Below are 24,147 nucleotides of genomic sequence, written 5' to 3' on the forward strand. Positions count from 1 at the left end.
GGCCCGCTGTTCATTTCTGCCTAGAGAAACAGTTGTTTAATAATCCCTCCTTATTATCCAACATTTTTGCTTATCCAATGTTCTGTTGGCCCTACTGCCAACTCTATTGTATTTGCAAATAGTTCAATTATAAAATCAATTAAATCATGTCCAAGCATTTATATCATATATACTAAGCAGATCCACTGCAAAACACAGTGTGCACTAGGTATCCACTGGGGGTTGGTTCCAGGACTCTCAGTGGATGCCAAAAATCCTTGGACATTCAAGTCCTGTTATAAAATGGCATAGTAAAATGGTATCCCTTATATAAAAGGGCAAACAACACAGTTTGCTTTTATAGTATTTGGATTTTTATCCAAATAAAAATGGCTGCTTGAATCTCTGGATATCGAGCCAAAGGATATGGAAACAGAGGGCCCTTCCACACAGCCATATAACCCAAAATATCAAGGCAGAATATCCCACAATATTTGCTTTGAACTAGGTTATCTGAGTCCTCACTGCCATACATTCCAGTTCAAAGGAGAATATGTGGGATTTTATTCAGCTGTGTGGAAGGAACCTGAGAGCTGATGCTAATCATGAGTTGTTCCATCTCATGGATAACACAGGACAGCACACATTTTGGTGCCTCAAACATTAGCCCTGTTTCTGGGTATATTTGACCAGCTGATTCCAAAAATGGCACCAGTTTTCCCCTACCAGCTTTAGTCTTTGAGATACATAACATATGCCATATATTACTCTTCTCTCTGCTCACTCATAAACAATCAGGATATTTTAATGTAGTATTTAAATTAATATTTTTAAACATCAAGGAAACATATAGAAAAGTTAAATAAAAGTGTACTACATAAGAATCTACTTAATTCATACCAAAAGCCAGATTTATGATATAAACTTTTATACATTTTATAAATTCAACCATATCTAAGAAACTAGAGCTGATGCAGTCTGTACGATGCAATTTTGTCCAAAATATTAAAAATTAACTAGGTATTTTTGATTACAAAAATGTGCATCAAGCACTGAAAGAGTTTAATAAGCTAGCGTTGCTCTGAGGAGAGTAAATGGGCCGAAGCCTGTTAGAGTTAGTAGGCCAAAACTAGTGTTGTCCTGAGGAGTGTGCGAATGCCTCAGTGTGAGAAGGCCTTGTGTGTGAAGCTCCAGTGTGAAGGCTGCTGTGTGTAAAAAAGTTACTATGTGAAGTTCCTGTGTAAGTTTGGTGTGAGAGTGAACCTGTTTATCTGCATGAGAAAGAAGCCTAGTATGGAAGCCAAAAAGAAAATATAAAGAATTTTATTTGTGTTATGGAAACTTGTTCTTGTGAATAGTGCAACCATATTATTTTGTTATAAAGAAAAGCCTCCTAAGGAAGAGATAACATTGGTCCATGTGGTTTTGATCTTTTTATCACTTTTGGTTACTGGTGCTGGGTCACGCTGTTGCTAATAAGTTACTCTGCTATACGTTTATGGGGAAGGTCTTTTGTCAATAAGCCCACTCGCCCAACAAATTTTCTGAATGAGTACCCCAAATAACCCCAGGAACAGGCCTAAAAATGAAGATACCAAGAATATCATTGGGCTGTATAATCAAATGGCAGGAGGAAACCGGTTCCGCTCTAGATCTTTTTATAAGACTACAAGAAAGTGGCAGCAATTACTTCATATTTTACATCACAGTTCACTTTCAACTCTTTAACTTGACAATAAATGTATGTGCTTGTGCTTTCAAGTCACTTGTCCACTAATGGCAATCCCAGTACAGTTTTCTTAAGCAAAGAACACTCGGAGGTGGTTTTGCCAGATGCTTCCTCTGAAAGATAGCCAACAGCACCTGGTATTTGTTGGTAGTCACCCATCCAAGTACTAACCAAAGCTGATCCTGCTTGCCTTTCAAGAACATACATGATCTGGTATCTGTTGGGTATTAGGTTAGATTATGGTCTTTTTCTGTTTAGGATAAACATTCACAGCTTCTCATCTATTTCTGGTAGACCAGTAGTGCTTTTACCAGTGTCAGGAGCTGGGATTTGGGGCTGGAATCCAGGGCGATAATCCCACATGGCTACCACACCAACTGCATCAGGTAACAATCTGATTACCATGAGACCAATGGCAAAAATTATGAAATATTACAGAACTGAGTAAATCATGGAAATGGTTATGTCAAGCAAAGGAAAAGTATAGGAGTGAATACAAAATCTGTAATAAAATAAAGGTGGATGGTATCAAGGATCAGCTACTTCCTTCCAGTGCCAGAGGGTCACCTAGCCCATGTTTAAATACCTCCAATAACCCAGAGCCCAGCAGAGCTGTGTGTAAAATGACATTTTTATTGTGTCTTTTGCTTACAGCACTCAAAAATATATTAAAAACAGCTACAATACTGAAAAACAAATATCACACGACTGTGTGGATCACCATATTAGGATCACCATTGTTGAGTAAGAATGGATTTAGAATACTTTGCATGGTATGCAAATTATATGTCTAGATTTGAGAAAATGGAATGCAGCAATATCTGAAGCTGATTATTCACACTGCTTCATTGGTGAGCCAGTCTTAACCATGGATCTACCCATAGTTCCCACTGGATACTTTCCAAAGTCAAATACATCACATTCTCAGAGAGCCAGGAGTGTAATATTTCCTTCTAGTTTGACAATGTTTGCAAAAAGTACAATAGTGCACTCAGAATTGTCTGGGGAGAAACTTTGGCATATCTAAGAAGAGACCGCGGTAATGGGCATTAATGAGTAGCTACTTTTTTATTAATTATGATATCAAGACAAAGGAAAGGCAAATAATATAAGGGTACGACCTCATTTTTAGGCCAATCGGTATAAAGATGCTGTTAAGGAGCTAATCACAATAAAACACGCAGAAGCAGAATTAATAGCTATAAATATGAGTACATTATCTCACTGCCAAGACAGTTTGACACATACCATGAAAGTGTTGCTGTTCCTCTGCTCAGTGGCTTTAGCAGCCTAACAATCCCTTGATTTTAGTCTTATATGACTTTTAAATAACTGAGAACAAAGAAAAATGTGGCGAGAGATCATAATTAGTCTTCTTATCTGTTGGACTCCAGGTAAGACCATTTCTTCTTTTCTTACTCACCCTGTAGAAATGGTGCAGCTCTAGCATCAGGCAGCACTAATGGTGGATTAATGCTGGCTGGAAAGGAAGAAAAGAAGGAAGGAAGGAAGGAAGGAAGGAAGGAAGGAAGGAAGGAAGGAAGGAAGGAAGGAAGGAAGGAAGGAAGGGACTGTTTTCCATTGACTGTCACACTGGACCATAAAGTGTAAGAAGAGCAAAGACTTTAGCTCTCCCCATGCTAACATATTTTTATTTTTATTTTTGTTGTCCTTACCAGAAGCCACTCCAAAACGGATCTGTAGCTATCATGATGTGGTTGAGTATCTGAACATCTCCTCTAAAAGGGAACTCCTCTTATACTCTATACCCAAGAGGAACTGGGAAAGCTCCTTCGAAGTAGACCTAGACTTCTCTTTGATATCCATCCTTGCAGTGGTAAGAAAGAAAGATTCACCATATCTTTGCTTTCCAGTGGTAGAAGTAGCCCAAGTATTTGGCAGGTGGAGATGACAAAATGCTCATATGAAAATACAGAGCTGCAGTTTTTTCTTCTTCTTCTTCTTACAGTTGGGGGAAACAGCTAGAAAATTCACCAAGGAAAAGCAAGTTAATCACCAGTGTAGATGTAAATACTGAGTTTTCTTTAGGTTTCAAAGTACTCTCTTCTTTAATCAAAAGTGTTCTCTTATATATGAGTGAACTGTTAGGGCAAGAGTTAGAGAATGCTCACTAATGTGCTCTACAATTTCGTTAAGGCTCTACAATTTCTTTCAACTTAAGCTTTGGTGAACTGCAGCCCACTTCGTCAGATGCTGACATTGTCCCATCATTAAGGAAGAAACTACTTTCTTTGTTCAGTAGTCACCTGGCTGTGTAACAGGCGATCTGCAAGTTGTATGTAGCAATTCATGTGCATGTAGCAATTTAAAGTAGAAACCTATTTCTCATTATTTGGGAAGAATTTTCAGTGAAGGCTATAGGAATCATGTCTGAGGATGCATCTACATTCTAGAATGAATGCAGTTTGATGCCACTTTAACTGCAATGGCTTAATGCTATGAGATCCTGGATGTTATAGTTTTACAAGGTCTTCAGCGTTCACTTCCAGAGAGAATTTGTACCTCATCAAACTTCAGCGCCTAAGATTCCATAGCATTGAGCCATGCCAATTAAAGTGGTGCCAAATTGCATTAATCATACAGTGCAAGGCACCCTGAGCCAATCTGTACAGTCTATCACTGCCTATGATTGAACTCCAATCATCCACCAAGGCAACTTTTAATGCTTTTTTCCTGTTCCCTTCCCAAAACATTTGTAGCCTGTTGGGGTACCTGAAAATTGTTCTGAAAGGCACGAGGGAGGGAGAACCATCCCTCCGCCAGTTGAATGGGAATCTTCCACAATCTGCTTGTCTGCCAGTAGAAATCCGCTGTCTCTTGATTCTCCGAGGAAGGAAGTGCATTAGGCTTATCCTGGTAATATTTTCCTCTTTATTTTTTTACAGCAAGAAAAGTCGCAGGTGGTCACATTCTATTTCTGGCTCTACATGGTAAGGTATTATTTTTCTGCCTTGCAAATGCAAATAGATCCCGGCTAAATTGAAAAACAATTTTGGACTTCCTCTCCCCTCTAGAACTGGACGAATGACTTCCTCTCCTGGGATCCTTTGGACTTCTGTAACATTTCTGTTATCACTCTTCCTGCAAACATGTTTTGGGTTCCTGAAATTTTCATAGATGAACGGTGAGATAGTTTTTGTTACGTTTTAATGATACCTACAGATAGCATTTTGAAAGTAAGTGCAGCTGATTGCTGTCCTGGATGCAGCACTATTTTACTCCACGACTTCTTTAATTTCCTTTTCAGTTTTATTTTTCTCTCCCTAGAGCTATAATGGTTAATGAATTCAACTATTGATATGTTTGTGTCCTCAGAGCATGCTCTCCTCCATATAGACAGGCCTGCTGTAGGCAATCTCCTCCAGTGTTTTGGTTTACATAAAAAGGAAATGTGAGCTTGTGGAGGTTGTTTCACTGAGGCACTATAACTCTTAACAAAAATTATGACAGAAAGAAAGACAAGAAGAGAGGATTTCTGCTAATTCTTCAAATGTAAAAGAAACCAGTTCAGGAATGGGAATAAAATGCTGCATCTTGTGCTGGGAATTACCAAAAAATAGTCCAGGAACATTATCTGGATTTTTAAATAAAAAACCCAAGAATCAAATACTGCAATTGATAGCCACATTTGCCCTGCCTGAAAGAGCCCATTCCTGGAAATGAAGCATAAAAGATATCATTACACAAGGTGTCTGTTAAACATATCTGAAAACATGTATTGGCTGTAAGTATTTTGTGCTGCTTTTCAAGTGTATCATCTACACTACTGCATAATCCATGAAGCCATTCTCTATGCATATTCACATCCTCAGTGCAGGTTATATTGAGGGGGGAATCCACATAGAATCCTAATGTAATCAGTTATCTATTATGTTGAAAATAACATCATTTCCTAAGAACTTTACTATGTCTTTAGAGCTGATGAAAACAAATACACAGCCAGTACTCATCTCAGCATCAATTCCACGGGTCAAATTACTTTCTTTCAATCGTATCGGCTTACTTCCTCCTGCAACCTAGATGTCCATGCATTTCCTTTCGACAAACAAAAGTGCAACTTAACACTGACAGTTTCAGTATATCCAGGTAACCCAACTAAGTACAGCTATATTTCTCTGAACTGTCCTGATCTTTGGCTTCCTCCTGTCATGAATGTATTTTTTCAATGCACATCCCCACTTCAACCCCTGCTTCATTTCCAAGCTTCCTCTCTTTTCTACCTATGCCTGCAATCCCACCCAGTATGCAACCAGCTTCTCTTTCCTACTGTTTCCATCATTCTCTATGGTTATACACATAACTTTCTTTATTCACTGAAATTATTCCTTGCACATCTGCTCTGAACTCCTCCCACTTCATAATTCGATGTCTTCAAAATCTGAGTCTGAGTTATTCTCCTGTTGGGGGCAGGGGATGTTGCCTTGATTCACCATTTCCAGTCAATATCGTGTTGACATCTCCCTGCAATGCAATCCCATGTTAGGATTTTGCTAGTATGCAAAAATGACATATTTAAAAATTCTTAATGACTTTATGCTGATTTAAAGTCAAAGTTTAAAACTGACTGGGTAGGCCTGCCAGAAGAGATGGGTTTTTAATTCTGTTTTAAATTCTGATATCTCATTTAGCTATCAAAGCTCTTCTGGCAGGTCATTCAACAGTCTTGGGGCAGCTAATGAAAAGGCCCTCTGAGTGACTGTCACCAGTTGGGTTCTGGCTGGTTGATGCCAAAATGTACCCCAGGAGACCAAAGTATACAGGGATTGTACAAGAGAAGGTGACCCTGTAGTAACTTGGACCCAAACTGCATAGGACTTTGTCCTTTGTCTGGAAACTAATTGGCAGATTTTAGTATGGGCATAATATGCTCACTAATAGATGTTCTCGTGACCAATCTGGCTGCAATATTTTGAACTAACTGGAGTTTCCAAACTTGGCACAGAGGCAGCCTAATATGCAGCACATTGCAGAAGTCCAAACTTGGAGTAGGAGCGCATGCACTACCATCTTCTTCTAGTTCTAGGAATTCTACAGCATTAGATCTAATGGATACCCATATCAATCCAGCACTACAGGACATATGCTTTTGATTGGCAGTGGATTGTTATTTATAGAGGAATGCCAGGATCCTATCTGACTGTGGTTAGAGAATAAATCATGCTTACATGCTTGGTCCGAACTTCCCAAGATATGAAGACAGCTTCTTTTTCAGCTGTGCAGGAGTAGACAGGTAGTTCTCAGACATAGCTCTTCCCCACTGGTCATAGACTGGCCAGATAGCTGAGCCTGGACACTATCCATCTTCATCAATGTCATGTAGACGTGAAGGAGAAATCTTGCTGCGAAGCACAATGTCTGGTGTTTCCATTCCAGCTGGGCAATGGCAACCAAATTGAGCACAAGCAGTGAATGAGTGGCCGGGGTGGTATTGGAGCTTGTTAGGATACTGGGTATCTCCTTCTTCCGTTTCCCCAATGTACTTATGATGGCATAACTTGAGTTTCTACCAACATAAGTCACCAACAAGATACTGGCTGAGGTATATTTGGTGCAGTTCAACAACTGCTTTGTTCTTGGACGTTTTTGGAAGAAATAGACAATGACATCTTCAACTGGTTGCTTTTCTATTTGTTCTCATTATTTCTTTTGTTTTGCTTTGTTTCTTGCTTATATTATTTTCTGTATTTGTTGTTTGTTGTAAGGCACCCCGAGTCTCTTTGGGGAGAACAGGCAGGGTAGAAACAAAGCTTATTGTTGTTGTTGTTGTATTGTTATTATTGTATTATTATTATTATTATTATTATTATTATTATTATTTCTTCTAAGATAAAATCTATTAAGGAAAAAAAGACAGAATAGTTGCACAGTGCCTTTTCATTGTGATTAAGAAAATGATCTGCATGGAAACACACTTTGACTAAATTGTCTTAAAGTGGCAACTCTGTATCATTTGTCTTCTCTTATTTCTAGATGAGAATATTTTATTGAAGAGTGCTAAAACTTCCAAGGCAGCAAATCAAGATAGTCACATATATTACATGTCTAATGGGGAATGGAAGTTTGAAGAGCTGAGGACTATTAATCGTTATGTATCTTATGGTTCATTGAACTGCAGTGCGGTCATTTATGAGGTCTGTGTATGCATCTTGTGTTAAGTTTCCTGTTGACTTATGACAGCCCTAGAAATTTCATAGCGGTTTTTAGGCAAGGACCAGTGATACATAGATTAGTGGTTTCAGTAAAGTAAATTAAGAAAACTAGAAGTGAAGATTGATTCAAATATAATATAAGAGCTACAGACATTTAAAACTGAGGATCAAGCTACAAAATAATTAAAAGATTCTCTACATCTTGTTTGAGTCATAGAATCATAGAATCATAGAGCTGGAAGAGGGGGTTGGACTGGGCCATCCAGTCCAACCCCCTGCCAAGAAGCAGGAAAATCTCATTCAAAGCACCCCCAACAGATGGCCATCCAACCTCTGCTTAAAAGCCTCCAAAGAAGGAGCCTCCACCACTGTCCGGGGGAGAGAGTTCCACTGCTAAACAGCTCTCACAGTAAGGAAGTTCTTCCTCATGTTCAGGTGGAATCTCTTTTCCTGTAGTTTGAAGCCATTGTTCTGCGTCCTAATCTCCAGGGCAGCAGAAAACAAGCTTGTTCCCTCCTCCATATGACTTCCCCTCACATATTTATACATCGCCCTCTTCTGCAGGCTAAACATGCCCAGCTCATTAAGCTGCTCCTCATAGGGCTTGTTCTCCAAACCCTTGATCATTTTAGTTACCCTCCTCTGGACACACTCCAGCTTGTCAACACCTCCCTTCAATTGTGGTGCCCAGAACTGGACACAGTATTCCAGTATTCCCCCCATTCTGTACCTTTGCATTTCATTTTTTCTGCCTAAGTGGAGTATCTTGCCTTTGTCCCTGTTGAACTTCATTTTGTTAGCTTCGGCCCATCTTTCTAATCTGTTAAGATCGTTTTGAATTCTGCTCCTGTCTTCTGGACACCAAATTGGTGTCGTCTGCAAACTTGATGATCATGCCTTCTAACCCTTCATCTAAGTCATTAATAAAGATGTTGAACAGAACCGGGCCTGTGGCACTCCACTCGTCACTTCTTTCCAGGATGAAGAAGACCATTGGTGAGCACCCTTTGGGCTCGTTTGCTTAGCCAATTACAGATCCACCTAACCGTAGTTTTGCTTAGCCCACATTTTACTAGTTTGTTTGCCAGAAGGTCATGGGAGATCTTGTCAAAGGCCTTACTGAATCCAAATACGCTACATCCACAGCATTCCCTGCATCTACCCAGTTTTTAACTCTATAAAAAAAAGAGATCAGAATAGTTTGGCATGACTTGTTTTTGATAAATCCATGTTGACTATTAGTGATGATCACATTCATTTCTAAGTGTTTGCAGACCACTTCCTTAACAATCTTTTCCAGAATTTTGCCTGGTCATTGATCAATGCAGAGAGTGTGATTAAAAAAAAAACCCTCCTTTCCCATTAGAAACCATTCTGCTCTGTTAGTGGCTCTTTTTCCAGGATATAGCTTCTACATCAGAACATGTAGATATTAAAGTACTGTAATACAATTTCTTTTAGAATGACCCACAGCTTTTGATGAAGATTAGAAGAGTCTGCACATTCAGAGGCTTAGCTATAAGATGGTTTTCATCTGAAATTCTGTGGTACGCTCCCTTAGCTATTGGTCTAAAAACCTATTATTTCATAGTTCTGACCGCAGTAGACATGTTTAATCAGTTGAATTGACTTATATGTTGACACCATTTTTGGTCTGTGGCTCATTGATTTTGTTTCCTTAATTACTGGCTTAAAAAAATTGGATAAATCCTGAGCAAGGCCTACTGGTGTGCACTTTTTCCTGGTGATTTTTAGGGTCTTCAACAAGAGATCCTTCTTTGATAGAATCTAACATTTTTCATCTCTTTTGTTTATTTCTTCAGTGTATTTCTTACACCATCACTTTATGTTGTCCTGATTATAGAATTTGTTTCCCATTGACCATTCCTAATCTTGGTATAGCTTCCCCTTTTAATACTTTAATCATGTGGCAGAGGTCTTTGTTCTTTCTTTTATGGATTTATATTAGTTTTCATAGTCCCTGCATACAAGTTAGTGAATAGTTGCATGCAGAATTCAAATACTATTTTTGCCAATGTTTACTTTTGCTTCTTGTTTGTCATTAACTATTTGAATGGTTCATCTATCTTCATCAAAGTTTTTTTTCATTTTAGCTAAAGATTGTATTTCTAAAAATTATGTCACAGAAAAACTTTTATATAAGGCTGTGTGCCATTCTAGATCATTGAAATCGCTGATCTTGGTTTCCTATTACTTAGTTCATCTTGTAAGAGTGAAAGCATAATGTCTGCTTGCAATATAATTTCTAAATGAGACAGATATATTTTTATTTTTGTTACTAATTATGGTTTTTTCTTTTTTCTTTTTTGTTTTGCTCCCCCAAAGCTGGAAAATCCAACTTAGAGCGTCTTTTCACCACAAACCACACACTGTCCAGATAATCCAATAAGAGTGTTTATTAAAAGCAGAGTATAATAAAAGCTGGTTATATGAAAAGCAAGCAAGCATAAAAAAAGAAATCAAAGTTCACCAGGTTATGTCCATGACAGCCAAGAGTCCCAAAAATCACACAAGGTGCATAAATCCAAGGCAGGCAAAACTATGCAATTCAAAGACAAGATCCATAAATCCAAGGCAGGCAAAACTATGCCTTGCAAGATCAGAACACAGGAACAGTTTGACACTTTGTTACATGAATTACATGGGCCTTAAAACCGAGAGGTCTATAGCTGAATGCAGCATTGCTCTCACAATAATTGTATTAACTATGAACCACCTTTGAAACCCAAAAATTCCTCCCATGAGATCATTTCTTTTGGACTTGGTCTTCTTATCTCTGAGCCGGCAGGAGTCCTTAATTGGCGACCCTGTTGTCTTAGCTCTAATCTCTCTGATCCTAACAGACATTCATCTTCTCCATTTTCCCCAGACTGCACTTCTGGCAGGTTCCTATGAGAACGGCCTTCACCATTCTCCTGGAAACCATCAGCAGATTTCAAAATATTTCTGCCAGGATATTCTAAAACATTTATCACTGGGCCCTCTGAATCTCCCCCAGCATCCCCAGCCTCATCTTCTGAACCCTCAGAATCTGATCAGGCCACAACATTCCTTACAATTCAATATTTCTTATGCTTTAGTACCTTGTAGCTCTGTTTGTAACAAAAATTTGAAATGTCAATTGTAATAATTGTGTGAACAAACTATTCTTAATATACCAATCACACTGATTTTAAGCTAAATACTACACATTTGATTTCTAAACTGTGGGGAATAATTTTTTTCCCAATAGTGTCCTTCCTACTGCAACCCTTTCCCCACAAACTTTTATAATTTCCAGACATGTTACATATTTTCTCAGGCAGCAAAACTACTTGGGTCAGTTTTTCTGCCCATACTATGATAAATTTTCATAGTATACCTCACAACCTCTGAGGATGCCTGCCATAGATGTGGGTGAAACGTCAGGAGAGAATACTTCCAGAACATGGCCAGACAGCCTGGAAAACATACAACAACCCAATTTTCTTTCCCTCTTACAATTTGGATCTGTGTTGCTTGTTTGTAACTTGACAAGACTTCTGTGCCCTATAGAGATACAGAGAGGGAGTAACAATTAAAAGCTATCTTTTTGGACTGTCATAAGGATGCAATAGTAAGAAACATTATGGGTTGTTTGTATATTTCTTTGAATTATCACCTAGGCTATTAAATCATCACCCAGTCTTTCATCCATACTCCTGGTTTACAATTACATATCCACTCCATTTCCAGGACTACTCCAGCAGTTCTTAGAATCTCAACTAATGGCTTTCCATGACCTACCATTTCCCAGACTATGAGTCACTGTAATGAGAATATGTAATATTTAGGCAGAACACATTAAATTAAATATTCAAGTTGTCTCACCCAACCTTAATTTGCTAAGAATTAGACCTAACTATGGAAAGATTTTTGCTGTTATTAGTAATCTTACTATTGAACATGCTGTGTTCTGCATTGTAAAATGTGTTATTTTTATATCTTTCTTCTCCTCTTTCTGGACAGATTACTATGTCAAGACGATCCATATTCTATGTATTAGTGGTAATCATCCCAATGTTTGCTCTCTTTTTACTGGACATGGCAATTTCGTATGCTTTTGGCACTCCTGGAGAAAAGGTTGCCTTCAAAGTGACCTTGATCCTGCAGGTTACATTTTTATCCCTGATTCTTACTGATAAACTACCGGCAACATCAGATGATCCACCAATAATAGGTAACTGCCTTTACTGGGATAATTGACTAGAACTGACAGTCTGAACAGTTAAGGACTATCAAATATCTTGGACTGATTTTCATGAGACCAGTACACATCCATGGTTAAATTAGTAAATAATGCTTTGTTGAGAACCTGCTCTGTGGCTTATTAGTACCTATTTTGAGCATGTCTAATACTATTGCACAAAAAGAGAACCATTGTTACCAATTACCTTGTCCAATTTGTGATTTACAGTAGTTTGAGTTGGATATACTGTAGCAAATCTTTTGTATGAAAACCAGAATTATCTACTGACCTTATGCAATTACAAAAATTGCGCTTCCCATCGCCTAATTATCCATTAGTTGGTACACCCCCCTACTCCATGAGTGTCTAATGCAGAGCTTTTCAAACATTTCATGTTTGAAAACACTTTTAAAATCATGCATCATTTCACAATACAGTAATTCAGATTTATTAGCAAACTGGAGGTTAAACCAATCTCTATCAGAGATAAGGACACATACATAAACTCTAATGATGAAATGTTTGGGGTGCAGCATCATGAAAGCTTTTCATTTATATTTTAAAATATATATATTTGTAAAATAATAACATACATTTCAAAGATTTTTGTCATGTCTCTTTATGTTCATGTGACACACTGCAGATACACTGCAGCCAACACAGTAACATGTTGCGACACACAGTTTGGAAAGCTCTGGTGCAGTGGAGATCCTGCCCAATATGACAAAATGAATTTCATGCAAGAGCTCACCCTAGAATTACAACACAACAAAAAACCTGTAATGTCACTCCTTTTGCAGTGTAACTATTTTAACTATTTTTATCATTACAAGGGCAGTGAGGCCTCACTACGTACATGCATTTTGTCTCTTAAGTCAATTGTTTTAGCACCATTTTCTTTTGGGAAAAGCAACTGAAAATGTTGTTACAGTACTTTCAATTATTAAGAAAGAGCTATGTTTAAACATGGCAACTGTAATGGCAACTACTTTTGGTGCTTTGCAATTGCAATTGTAAGACATTATCTTTTCAATGTGTTGTTGAAGGCTTTCATGGCCGGGATCACAGGGTTGTTGTATGTCTTTCGGGCTGTTTCGGCCATTCTGGAACATGGCCACACAGCCCGAAAGACATACAACAACCCTATTATCTTTTCAATGTAGCTCTCCAAGCTCTTGTTTTGTCACCTCTATACTGCAACAGCTCTAGGTCACATCAGGAGTTATTTTTAAATAAACATGCAAAGATGGGATCATCCTGCAAGTCTATTGCTATATTTATAATCATTATCATAATTTCCCCATTACCAAATATTTGGTGATTATTAGTAGCATTACTCAGAGTGTCTTATGATTATGATTACACAAAAGAATGTAAGAGAGAAATACGGCCATTGAGAAATGTTGCTGAATTTTTAAGAGTGCATGCAGCAGCCAATTTGATTTAGGATGTAAATATGTCAGCGATTTGGAGCAAGAAACTAAGGTTTAGAATAGAATTGAACTCTAAGACAGGATAGTAACTGAAGGTTCTGATCTAACCTAGCTACATCTTGGAAGGTCAAGAGAGGACTTATGGGAAGAAGGAGAAACATCCCTAAAAGTATCCATTTACATCAAAGAGGAGTCAGGATAGATAGAGGGAGGATACTTCAGGTACTTCTGTCAAGATAGAGGCAGGATACTTCAGGTCCCTCAAACTATCTGCCTCTGTTTAGTTCTCTCCACAAAGTCAAGTCAGAACTTCTGTCTTCTTCCCATATTTGTGCCCAATCACCCTTTTCACGTTGTTACTCATTATATGTGATCAACATATTGATTAATTTGTGAAACTGTGTTCCTACGACCAAGCTTTTAATAAAAGCCTTCAACTGCCCTTGTTTCACTACTCTTGTTTCTTTTTGATGTAGCAAAGTTTTTCACCGGCATGTTTGTGCTCCTGATATTTGGCATCTTGGAGAATGCCTTTGAGCTGTATCTCAGGGAGAAGAAGCCGAAGTTCTCATCCTTGGTAACATGTGTGAATAGATTTAAGGGAAAGGAGAAAAAAGAATCTGAGGATGCTGTTACCTATTTGGGTAAGCAATAGTCAACAGGTAAATAAAAATGGATGAGTCCAATGTGTTGTCAAATGCTTTCATGACTGGAATCACTGGGTTGCTGTGATTTTTCCAGGCTGTATGGCCATGTTCCAGAAGCATTCTTTCCAAAAGAATGAAAGGCACTGCAGACTAATTCAGCCAGAGAAGTCAGCCAGAGCAGAGCACTTGATGAACCAACCTGGACACAGCATATTATTTGAAATCACAGAAATGCTGGACTACTCTAACAACCACTATTTCGGACTACACAGAGAAGCCATTGGAATCCACAAGTGTGTGGACAATGTCAACAGAAAGGAGAAAACCATGAAAATGAACAAAATCTGACTACCGGGATTAAAAAAAAACTCTAAAATCAGGACAGTAAATAAAGAGCAACACTCAGAAGACAGAACTCCAGACAAGAAACAATCAGGGTCAGCTAACACCTTCCAACAAAGGATTCCCCCAGGCAGGAAGCAGCCAGACCTTGAAGCTGCAAGGCCAATCAATGCTTATCAAGGTGGCCAAATGCAACATTCACACTTGCCTCAAACAGACAAAAGTTCTTTCTCCCACCGTAGATATTCCACACATATATAAACCCCACTTTCCTAGTTTCCAACAGACAACACAACCTCTGAAGATGCCTGCCATAGATGCAGGCGAAACGACAGGAAAGAATGCTCCTGAAACATGGCCAGACAGCCCGGAAAACTCACAGCAACCCAATGAATGAATCCCCTTCACACAGAGCTTATTAAGGACTTCATCAGACAAGCAGGGGGAAAGCAGGAGAAACCATCTTACACCAATCCCTCCTGTCTTTCCTTGTCTTCTTGGGTGGCCACCCACCCAACATGCTATCATGCCTTCCCCCGTCTTTTCCCTGCCTTCTGCTGCTTAGAATTGGGTAAAACCCAATACCTGAACACAATCTTTGGGCTCTGTTTCCATGCACTTGCTTAGGAAATAGAGCACCATAGAGTTCCGCTGGAAGTGTCCTTACATCTTCTGATGGCCTCTTGTTGGTTTCTGTTTCCTAAGCATATGGAAAGGGAGCCAGAAGACCATCTGATAAGGTCCTTAGTTTGGATATATTGTAGTTGTTGTTTTTAATTAGCATTAATTGAATGCGCACTGCAGATCAGTTTTATACAGGATTAATTGGCATGGCTCCTTCCCATGGAAACTTGTGGTTCCCTGCTAGATTGGTTTCTTTTATTTTCCTGTATGTCTCTAGCAGGATACTCTAACTCTCACATCAACTTCAATCAGTCAATCATTTATTGTATTGGACTAAAAGCCATTACAGATCTTATAAAATTCAATAAAAATCAATAAAGAATACATTACATACATACACATACATTCAATTTCATGCAAAAAAATTTAATTCCTTTCACAATCTATAGCAATATCTTTCAAATAAATACCACAAATACTTTTCACAGCTTTAGCGAATAAGGAGGTTTTATGTGTAATTTATTTGTCACAGTTTAACAATAGCAAGCATACTTTCATGTAAAATCTTTCACCCTGTAAGGGGGCCAAAATTTGTCCAAGGATCACTTCCCAGGGTTTTTAATAAAGCTGGCAATAGCATAAGGACAAGAATATATCTTCTGCCCCACCCCATCACTAACACAGAGCCTTAAATTTCTCAGAATGTTTCTATATCTGCTCTGTACCACAGCACTACAACTCCTTACAAGAGAGTTCTTGCACCAGTCTCAAGCTGAAAAATCTCACACCAATCTACAAAACCTATTTTTTTAATTATCAGGTGTTAGTAATGGGCAGACATAGTTTGGTATCCTATTGATTATCCCCAACTAGAGTAAATCCATTCAATCAATTACTGTATATACTCAAGTATAAGCCTAGTTTTTTAGCCTTTTTTTAGGACTGAAAAAAAACCTCCTCGGCTTATACTCGGGTGAGGGTCCTGGTGGGCTTATATTCAGGTCGGTTTATACTCAAGTATATATGGTATATTTATTATTTTTCTCTATTATTATTGGTATTGTTACATGTATTATTTTACTCTATTAATTATTATTATTACATTTATTATTTTACTCTATTATTGTTGTTACTTTTACAATTATTTTACTCTATTTTTATTATTAATACATTGTTATTTTACTCTATTATTACATTTATTATTTTACAGCATTTATTATTATTATTACATTTATTATTTCACTCTATTATTATTACAAGGATACATAAGCACATTTACATTGAAGAAGATGAAAATAATGATTTAATCAGAGTTGAACAGTCATATCTTAAATTACAGTTTGATGTAAAGATTCAAAAACATTTAAACTACTGATGCCTCAATTAATGTAATTTTATTGGTATCTCGGCTTATACAGGAGTCAATGTTTGTTTGTTTTTGTGGTAAAATTAGGTGCCTCGGCTTATATTTGGGTCGGCTTATACTCAAGTATATACGGTATTGATCTGTGAGTAAATTCCACTTATTGAAAGGTCTACTTTCTTAAAAACTAACAACAGGATAGGCCATAATTTCCTTTCACACTTTAACACCTTCTCCACATTTTCTTCCACACAGGATCAGAAGTGCCCAAGGGGAATGATCTGAGCACTCCGTTTCCCTTGGCAGAAAGCAGCACTGTAGCAGACAGCCTGGCATTTCTGAAACATCTGGATGGGGAGCTGCAACAGAACAAGAAACATTTGGCTATAGAAAAAGGCCAGGATCTCACTGAACACCATGAGATCTTACTTCCTGTCGAGAAGGGGTTGTATTGTATCCGCCTGATTTTATCATTGATGTTTTTAGCCTTCATTATTATAAGTTGGGCATACTGAAGTACAGATCATTGACATTTACTATATGAAAGGCCCCATGTCACTCTGGCCCCTTCTACACTGCCATATAACATCCATATAATTTGAACTGGATTATATGGCAATGTAAAGTCATATAATCCAGTTCAAAGCAGATAATGTGGATTATCTGCTTTGATAATCTGAATTATATGCCAGTGTAGATCCAGCCTCAGATACCAGAAAATCCACACATGTGGTGCAGTTATGCTAAGTGACCTGCTCTTGTTTGCATAAGATCACTAAGACTAGATGACAGAAAGTCATATGGAATGACTAAGCAAATATTGTGGGGAAATTGGTAGGAATTGGGGTAATATTTGCAACATTGTGGAGAGTTGAGAAAGTGTTAGATTTTTAAAGTCTCCGGTGACATGTTTTCAGGCCTGACATCTCAGCAAAGTGAATGGATAATCTCTGAAGCCAGAACTGCCACTTTAATTACCTATAATGTCATTATAACACCTACCGTTGCATTTATTTATGCCTCTCAGTAATGTTCAGGAACTTTATTATGTGTTGCATTTGAGAACCGCTGGGAAAGGAACGAATTATTCATGCAAGTGTGAATAAACTGCATGCCTCCAGATGCTACTGGACTGCATCTCTCAACGTTCCTCCCCATTGACTATGCTGGCCAGGATTCATGGAATCTGCAATCCATCAATATTAATTTGTGAAAACAGTCCATCTAAAACATCTGTTAAACAATGCTAAATGCTTAAAAACGATATCAATTTGTGCATAAGTAACATAAATAAAAACAATAAAGTCAAGAGATTGGAATTGTTAATGACTTTTCATACAATGATTATTACTGTGTAAGCATTATATCTTCATGACAAGAAAAATACATAACAAAGAAGAGAACTATCACCTTATTCTTAAGCATTAAAATCTATGATTTTCTGAGTCACTTTGAAGGCACACATGGCAAGGAATACATGCAGACCAATGCTGAATATATGTTTACAGTCCACCACAAAGAAAGAATACTGGGTGGTGTATTGAACAAGTACATATTGTGCATCCATTTGAAACACATATCTGAAGCCTACGTTTCTTTTGCTTTGATGACTTGGGATTTCTTGAATCACACACAAAAGTACAATAATTATAGCTCCACTATATTCTGCGTTGGCCAGGTCTCATCTGGAGTACTACATTGAATTCTGGTTTCTTCATTTTAAAAGGAATATAGTTCTGGTTGCCTCATCTTAAGTTGGAGCAGATTCAGAGAGGGACAGGGATGATTACAGATATAATAGAAAATAAAAAAATGAGGAAAGACTGAAGGAGCTAAGCACGTTCAGCCTGGCAAAGAGACGACTGAGGGGTGACACAGCTGCACTCTTTAAATACCTCAAGGGCTGTCACAGAGAAGAAGGGGAAGACTTATTTTCTGCTCTCCCAATGGGTAAGATGAGATCTAATGTGGTTTGAAGTTATAGGATAGGAGATATTGAATGAATATTAGAAGAAATCTCCTGGTAGTAAGAAGAGTTCAGCAGTGGAAGCACCTGCCTAGAGGAGTGGTAGGGTCTCTTTCTCGGGACATGCTCAAAAAGAGACAGACAGCATTGAGCAGGAATTTGAACCAGATGGTCCATAAATTTGCTTCCAACTCTATGGTTCTATGACTCTATGATGGTAAAATAACTAGCACACAAATAACCATTTAAGATTGTTCATCATGAAATGATTTACAGAGTTAATATACAATACCATAAACAACCCCTGATAAGGAATCTTCTTCTTACAAAGTCTTTTTTATGTTTACCCAGGCTATTTTTTCCCTTGTACTCCGACTGGCTGGATGCTTTTTAGTAGCATTGCCATTGGGAGGCATTGGGGTGGTGATGGAGGTCTGAAGAAACACAGCCTTTCAGCACTAGGGTGGAGCAGCATGTCTGCAGTAACACAATTCAATAATGCCTGAGCTATTAAATAATGAGGTTCTGCCCTAGCTCCTCTTAAGGTAACTAGTCACTTCATCACATTGTAGCTGGGAAGTGTTGAGCTCAGTCTGACTCAGTGTTGGAATGAAACAGATGATTTCCCGTATCTTCATCACACTGTTAAATGTATCAGTGGTACTCAGCATTCTGTCAGTAGATATGCCATCACACTTTAATTGCTAGACACTGCTCACCATCCCCCGTCCTTGGTGGGGAGAAAGCCTCCTCTCTTTGAAATGTCAGCTGTTATGTGTCTTCAGTACCGGTAGCAAGGAAGCAGGGAAGGAGGGAGGGAAAGCGGCAATGCTCCCTCCCCCCCCCCCCTCTCTCTCTCTATCTATCTATCTATCTCTCTTGGCTGCCCCACAGAGAAGGGTGTGGACCTTGGAAAACTATAACTCCCAGGACTGCATAGTATGGAGCTATGATATTTAAAGTAAAGTCCAGCTGCATTCATTCCATAATGTAAATGCACCAAGAGAAGGTTATGGACCTGGGAAATTATAACTCCCAGGAGGACTCCATTGCATGGAGCCATGGCATTTAAAATGGGTGCAAGGGCATTTATTCCATGCTGTAAATGCACCAAGAGAAGAGAATGGACTTTGGAAAACTATGACTCTTAGGACTGCACAGCATGAAGACATAACTCTTTACGGCCAGGGCCCATCGTACCTTAGGGACAGTCTCTCTTTCTCCCATCATCGGAGGTCGCAACGAGCATCCCAACGAGACTTACTTTATGTACCAGGTCCTAGAGAAGTGCACTTGGAAAGGACCAGACACAGAGCTTTTTCTATTTCTGCCCCTGCCTTACGGAATGCCTTGCCGCCCTATATGAGAGCCATGCGTGAGTTAGGGCCTTTTACCCTAGCACTCAAGACCTGGCTCTTTACTAGAGCTTTTAATCTATGTTAATTTTATCAATATTTGTATGTATGTACTTTTATCCTTTACAATTTTATCTTGTAAATCGCCTAGTGCATCGTGGATGGAGGGCGATTAATAAGTAATTAAATGATGATGATTGATGATGATGATGATGATGATAACAACAACAACAACAACAACACACTTGAAGCCAAACTAATGTGATAAGCAGTGTAGCTTTCCAGATTTTAAGTGTAGCACTCAATGGAATTTAGTAAATGTGATGAAGTCATAGGTGTGCAAGAGACAAGCGGCCTCCAGAACCCATTACTGCTGAAGCAAGAATTATGGGAGAATCCTTCAAGGGGGCTCAAAAAGCTTCAAATTGTTTTTGTTTACTTCTGCAAGGATTGCATATTTGCTGAAACATTTTGGATTGCTTCTTTTTTGTGGAAAAAAAGAAAAAAAATCCTTGTTCTTTCCATGTTATTTCTACCTCTGGTTCCACATTTTCAATTCAAGTAATGCCTAAACACATCGACTTTATTAATGGATGTTTTTAATCTTTCTATCAGTACTTTCTGTTTATGGTTTGACAGCTATAATCCGTAGGAACATAGTAACTTGCTTTCAAGTGTACACCAAAGCTATTCCAGATTAGCTCAGAGCTGACTACATTGAAAACAACACTTCTCCAAGTTTTTAAAGAAAACATATAATTTTTTTGTTAGCAAAGAAAATTACCTATGAAATTCCCATTAAGTGATGCCAGCAAAGCCATGCAAAAACCTACTTTGGCACCTTAAGAACGAGGTTATTGCTTTGAGATAATTGTCTTTAAGTATCCTTCTTCCTCAGTATGATATCTCCTAGAATCATCCTGTAAATACAGCAAGTGTCTTTTTCTCCATTATCTATCCATTAACTGTCCATTATCACCCAAAGGCCCCAAACACTAACAGTGGAATCCATTTTCTAGATTGGCATTGAATGTGAAATTCTATTTCATTAACTGAAGCATTAAAAGAAAAACAGTTATAATGAGGGTGTGACTCCAATTTGGCATTTAAAACATGGGCCCTGCCAAATCCCAAGGCATCTCCAACTATTGGCTTTTGAGTTTATCGCAAGGTTTTGATTTTATTGCAAATGATCCAATCAAAAAATGTGGATTGGATTTCACCTTACATTTATTTGCAATGAATCATTGAATGAGAAGGACTGGTGGAGAACAAATATGCTGAACTTAATCGGAAGTGCTTCCTTCCAATCATAATTTGGCAAAGATATCTGAATGGAAATTGTTTCCAGTTTGTGTTTATAAGAAACCTTTATATCATTTCAGAACACTCCAAATGGCCCTTGACTTTTCCAAGGCAGACTACTTGTTGATATTGGCAAAAGTATATAGTAGACTTCATCACTGCAACATTTTACTTGTTCTCACCAGTCGACTCCTCAATAGCAATTCCTTTTACTACTTGACAGGCGTATGAAAAAGATGTGGAGCACTTTTTTCTTCTGTGTCCTTTTCACTCTCTTTCCAGGTAAGAGCCACATTGAGTTTTGCCTAAATGACCATGATGGTATACATTAAATGTACCTTTTTTTGCAAAAGAATGCAACTTTTCACTTAAGATAGTATACAACAGGTCTGAGGACTGATTGATTCACTGATCATTGAGTTTATGGATCACTTTTCTCTCAAATGGGACTCATATGTTGACATGGGTAATGGCCAGAATAATTGACTGAAACTAGTGGGAAAAGTTGGGTTTGCTTAAAGAGACTGTTATGAGAAGAAGCATCTTTTCATTCTATTCCTTCCAGGGGCTCTCTTCAAATGGAAATGTACACACCACAGTTTGGTCGAGTATCTGAATATTTCCAATGACAACAAGCTCCTGTTATATACCAGACCGAAGAAGAACTGGAGGGAACCATTGGATGTCCAGCTGGATTTTACTCTCGTTTCTATCCTGGCAGTGGTAAGAGCCCAAAAGTTTTGGTTCAATGTGCGCCAAATAAAGGGGTGAAAAATTACGTTTTGCACAATCCAGCAAAATTGAAGCATTTGTGTGTTTCACTGATTTCAGTGAGAGAGTTAATCCTGTTCAGCTTGCCTGTAGATATTTGGGGATTGCTCTGTCTCTTCTGTCTTCCTCTTATTACTATTATTATTGTCATTATTTTTATTATTCTATAGGTAGAAAAGTTGCAGGTGATAACAACTTATTTCTGGCTGTTTGTGGTGAGTCATTTTTATCATTATCATCTGTAGTAAACCTGTTAATTTGATCCAATCAGACTGCAACAGGTCTTTACAAATTCACTAAATTTGTTAAATCCCTTTTTATTTGGCTGTTTGTGGTGAGTCATTTTTATCATTATCATCTGTAGTAAACCTGTTAATTTGATCCAATCAGACTGCAACAGGTCTTTACAAATTCACTAAATTTGTTAAATCCCTTTTTATTTGGTTTCTTTTAAATAGTTTTAATCTCATGGACTATTTTATTTCATTTTAACAGTAACTTTCTATATAGATATACCTTTATATGTACTCTTAGTTTGTTTTAATTTATATAATCTGCCTCGTGCCCTAGTTTCAGGGAAAGTCAGTTATGATGTAAGGGCTCTTTTATATTGTAATTATAGAAGTTTGATCACACTTCAATTGTTATGGCACCATCCTATCGAGTCTTAGAATTTGTAGGGTTATGTAGGCTGCAATTATGGGAATTAAACTGGTATCAATGTCATATAATAATTGTGTAGTGTGAAACAGAACTAAATGAATGCACAATTTGCATAGATTAATAATAATATGTTGTTTACTCTTCTTTGCCCTGTCCCTTTTCATGCCTACCCCCAAGCAGAAATGGAAAAATGATTTTGTATCTTGGGATCCTTCCGATTTCTGTAATATTACCCATCTGACTCTGCCAGCGGATAAATTCTGGATACCTGAAATCTCTATAGAAGAACAGTAAGGATGATTTGTTGCACTGCTAACTTCTCTGGAGCTATGTTTTACTGTTTGAAATATTTCTCCATTGTAAACACTGAAGAGGTTTTCACACTGAGTAGTATGATTAACCTTTGGAGAATGTACCAAATATTTTGCCTGAAATTGGGACGAGAAAGTAAGTTTTTCACAGTATAAACTAAACAAATTGCAAAAATGATGTTGTTGCCATTCCAATCAGTCAAGGTAGTGTAGGTGCAAAAGATTTGTTATGTTAGCCTATTGCAGTTATGATTCCAAAATTCGTACAGGAGCAGAGAAATCACCAGGAATGCCCTTCAAACACATCCTTCTGAAGAACTATGCAAACTGCAGCAGAAGCTAGGATACCAACTGAGTGGAGCGAATACTCACAAGCCTATTCTTCAGTCTCTATTTTAATTTGGCTTTTCATTTGTTGAATATATTTTAGGGCCAACGAAGAGAGGTCCAGAAGCAGCCCATTCCTCCAAATTTCTTCTGATGGGATGATGATGCAGTTACAGGCTTTTCATCTGATGTCATCTTGCAGCCTTCACATCTATACCTTTCCATTTGATAAGCAGATGTGTAACATAACAGTGCTGTCGCCTATGCATTCAGGTAGCTGGGTGCAACGCAATGTCTCTTGAGTGTACATTCCTTCACGTTTGCAATATACATTTAAGTTGCTTTCTACGCAGGGCTCAAAGTGGTGGTTATATAAGTTGATGCTGCAATACTAACTCAGGTCATGCTCATGTTTTCATTTCAAGGCTGGGAATATTTGCTCTTCCAGATATTTTGCGCTACAGCTCTCATTAGTCCCACACAGCATGATCAATATAGGTGTTGCATGCAATTTCAAAATCAGTCAAATGCCTGCGTAAATTAAAAAATGTTTGTACTGAGCAGTATGTTTATGAGTGTTGTGAGGTATATGTGTGTGGAGTTTGCAATGATGACAGAACTGGGTGCATAAGTGCTGTCCTCTTGCCTCTTTTCTGCTCCAGCTGAGGAGATAAAAATGTGGAACGATGAAATTACAATTGAAGTGGATGCCAAAAGTCGCAACACCTACTTAACCAATGGGGAATGGAAGTTCAACAGAATCTCATTTTCTAGTGACATAATGTCTGGTGTCCAGATGAAGTATAGTGCAGTAACTTATCAGGTATAGTGCTGATTAAAATGATCCATCGGGGTTTTTAGATTCCTTAATTGCATAAATGTTATTGATGAATGCCCAAAAAGACATTCTGTTATCACTGTCAGAGATTTTTCC

The 24,147-nt window shown here is 38.0% G+C and overlaps 1 protein-coding gene and 1 long non-coding RNA gene across 2 annotated transcripts; both read left to right on the forward strand.

The window, feature by feature from the left end:
* The first annotated feature begins 3,286 nt into the window (after nt 1-3,286).
* On the forward strand, nt 3,287-17,839 carry LOC134296244 (5-hydroxytryptamine receptor 3A-like). The gene is made up of 8 exons (XM_062970597.1): nt 3,287-3,545; nt 4,615-4,659; nt 4,744-4,853; nt 5,646-5,815; nt 7,700-7,860; nt 11,887-12,097; nt 14,016-14,183; nt 16,771-17,839. Exons 2-8 carry the CDS (start codon nt 4,657-4,659, stop codon nt 17,028-17,030), a joined length of 1,083 nt encoding a protein of 360 aa, XP_062826667.1. The 5' UTR covers nt 3,287-3,545; nt 4,615-4,656; the 3' UTR covers nt 17,031-17,839.
* A 3,864-nt stretch (nt 17,840-21,703) lies between these two features.
* On the forward strand, nt 21,704-23,089 carry LOC134296245 (uncharacterized). The gene is made up of 3 exons (XR_010002868.1): nt 21,704-21,864; nt 22,083-22,127; nt 22,756-23,089. It is a non-coding gene; the product is annotated as an uncharacterized LOC134296245 (long non-coding RNA).
* Nucleotides 23,090-24,147: the final 1,058 nt, after the last annotated feature.

Source organism: Anolis carolinensis, chromosome 2, assembly GCF_035594765.1.
Source record: "Anolis carolinensis isolate JA03-04 chromosome 2, rAnoCar3.1.pri, whole genome shotgun sequence".
Taxonomy (NCBI): domain Eukaryota; kingdom Metazoa; phylum Chordata; class Lepidosauria; order Squamata; family Dactyloidae; genus Anolis; species Anolis carolinensis.

Bases quoted from the DNA above. Each gene is read 5' to 3' on its own strand.
- LOC134296244 (XM_062970597.1), top strand. The intron at 12,098-14,015 runs GTAACTGCCTTT...TTTTTGATGTAG, and splicing joins AGATGATCCACCAATAATAG to CAAAGTTTTTCACCGGCATG. The intron at 14,184-16,770 runs GTAAGCAATAGT...TCTTCCACACAG, and splicing joins GGATGCTGTTACCTATTTGG to GATCAGAAGTGCCCAAGGGG.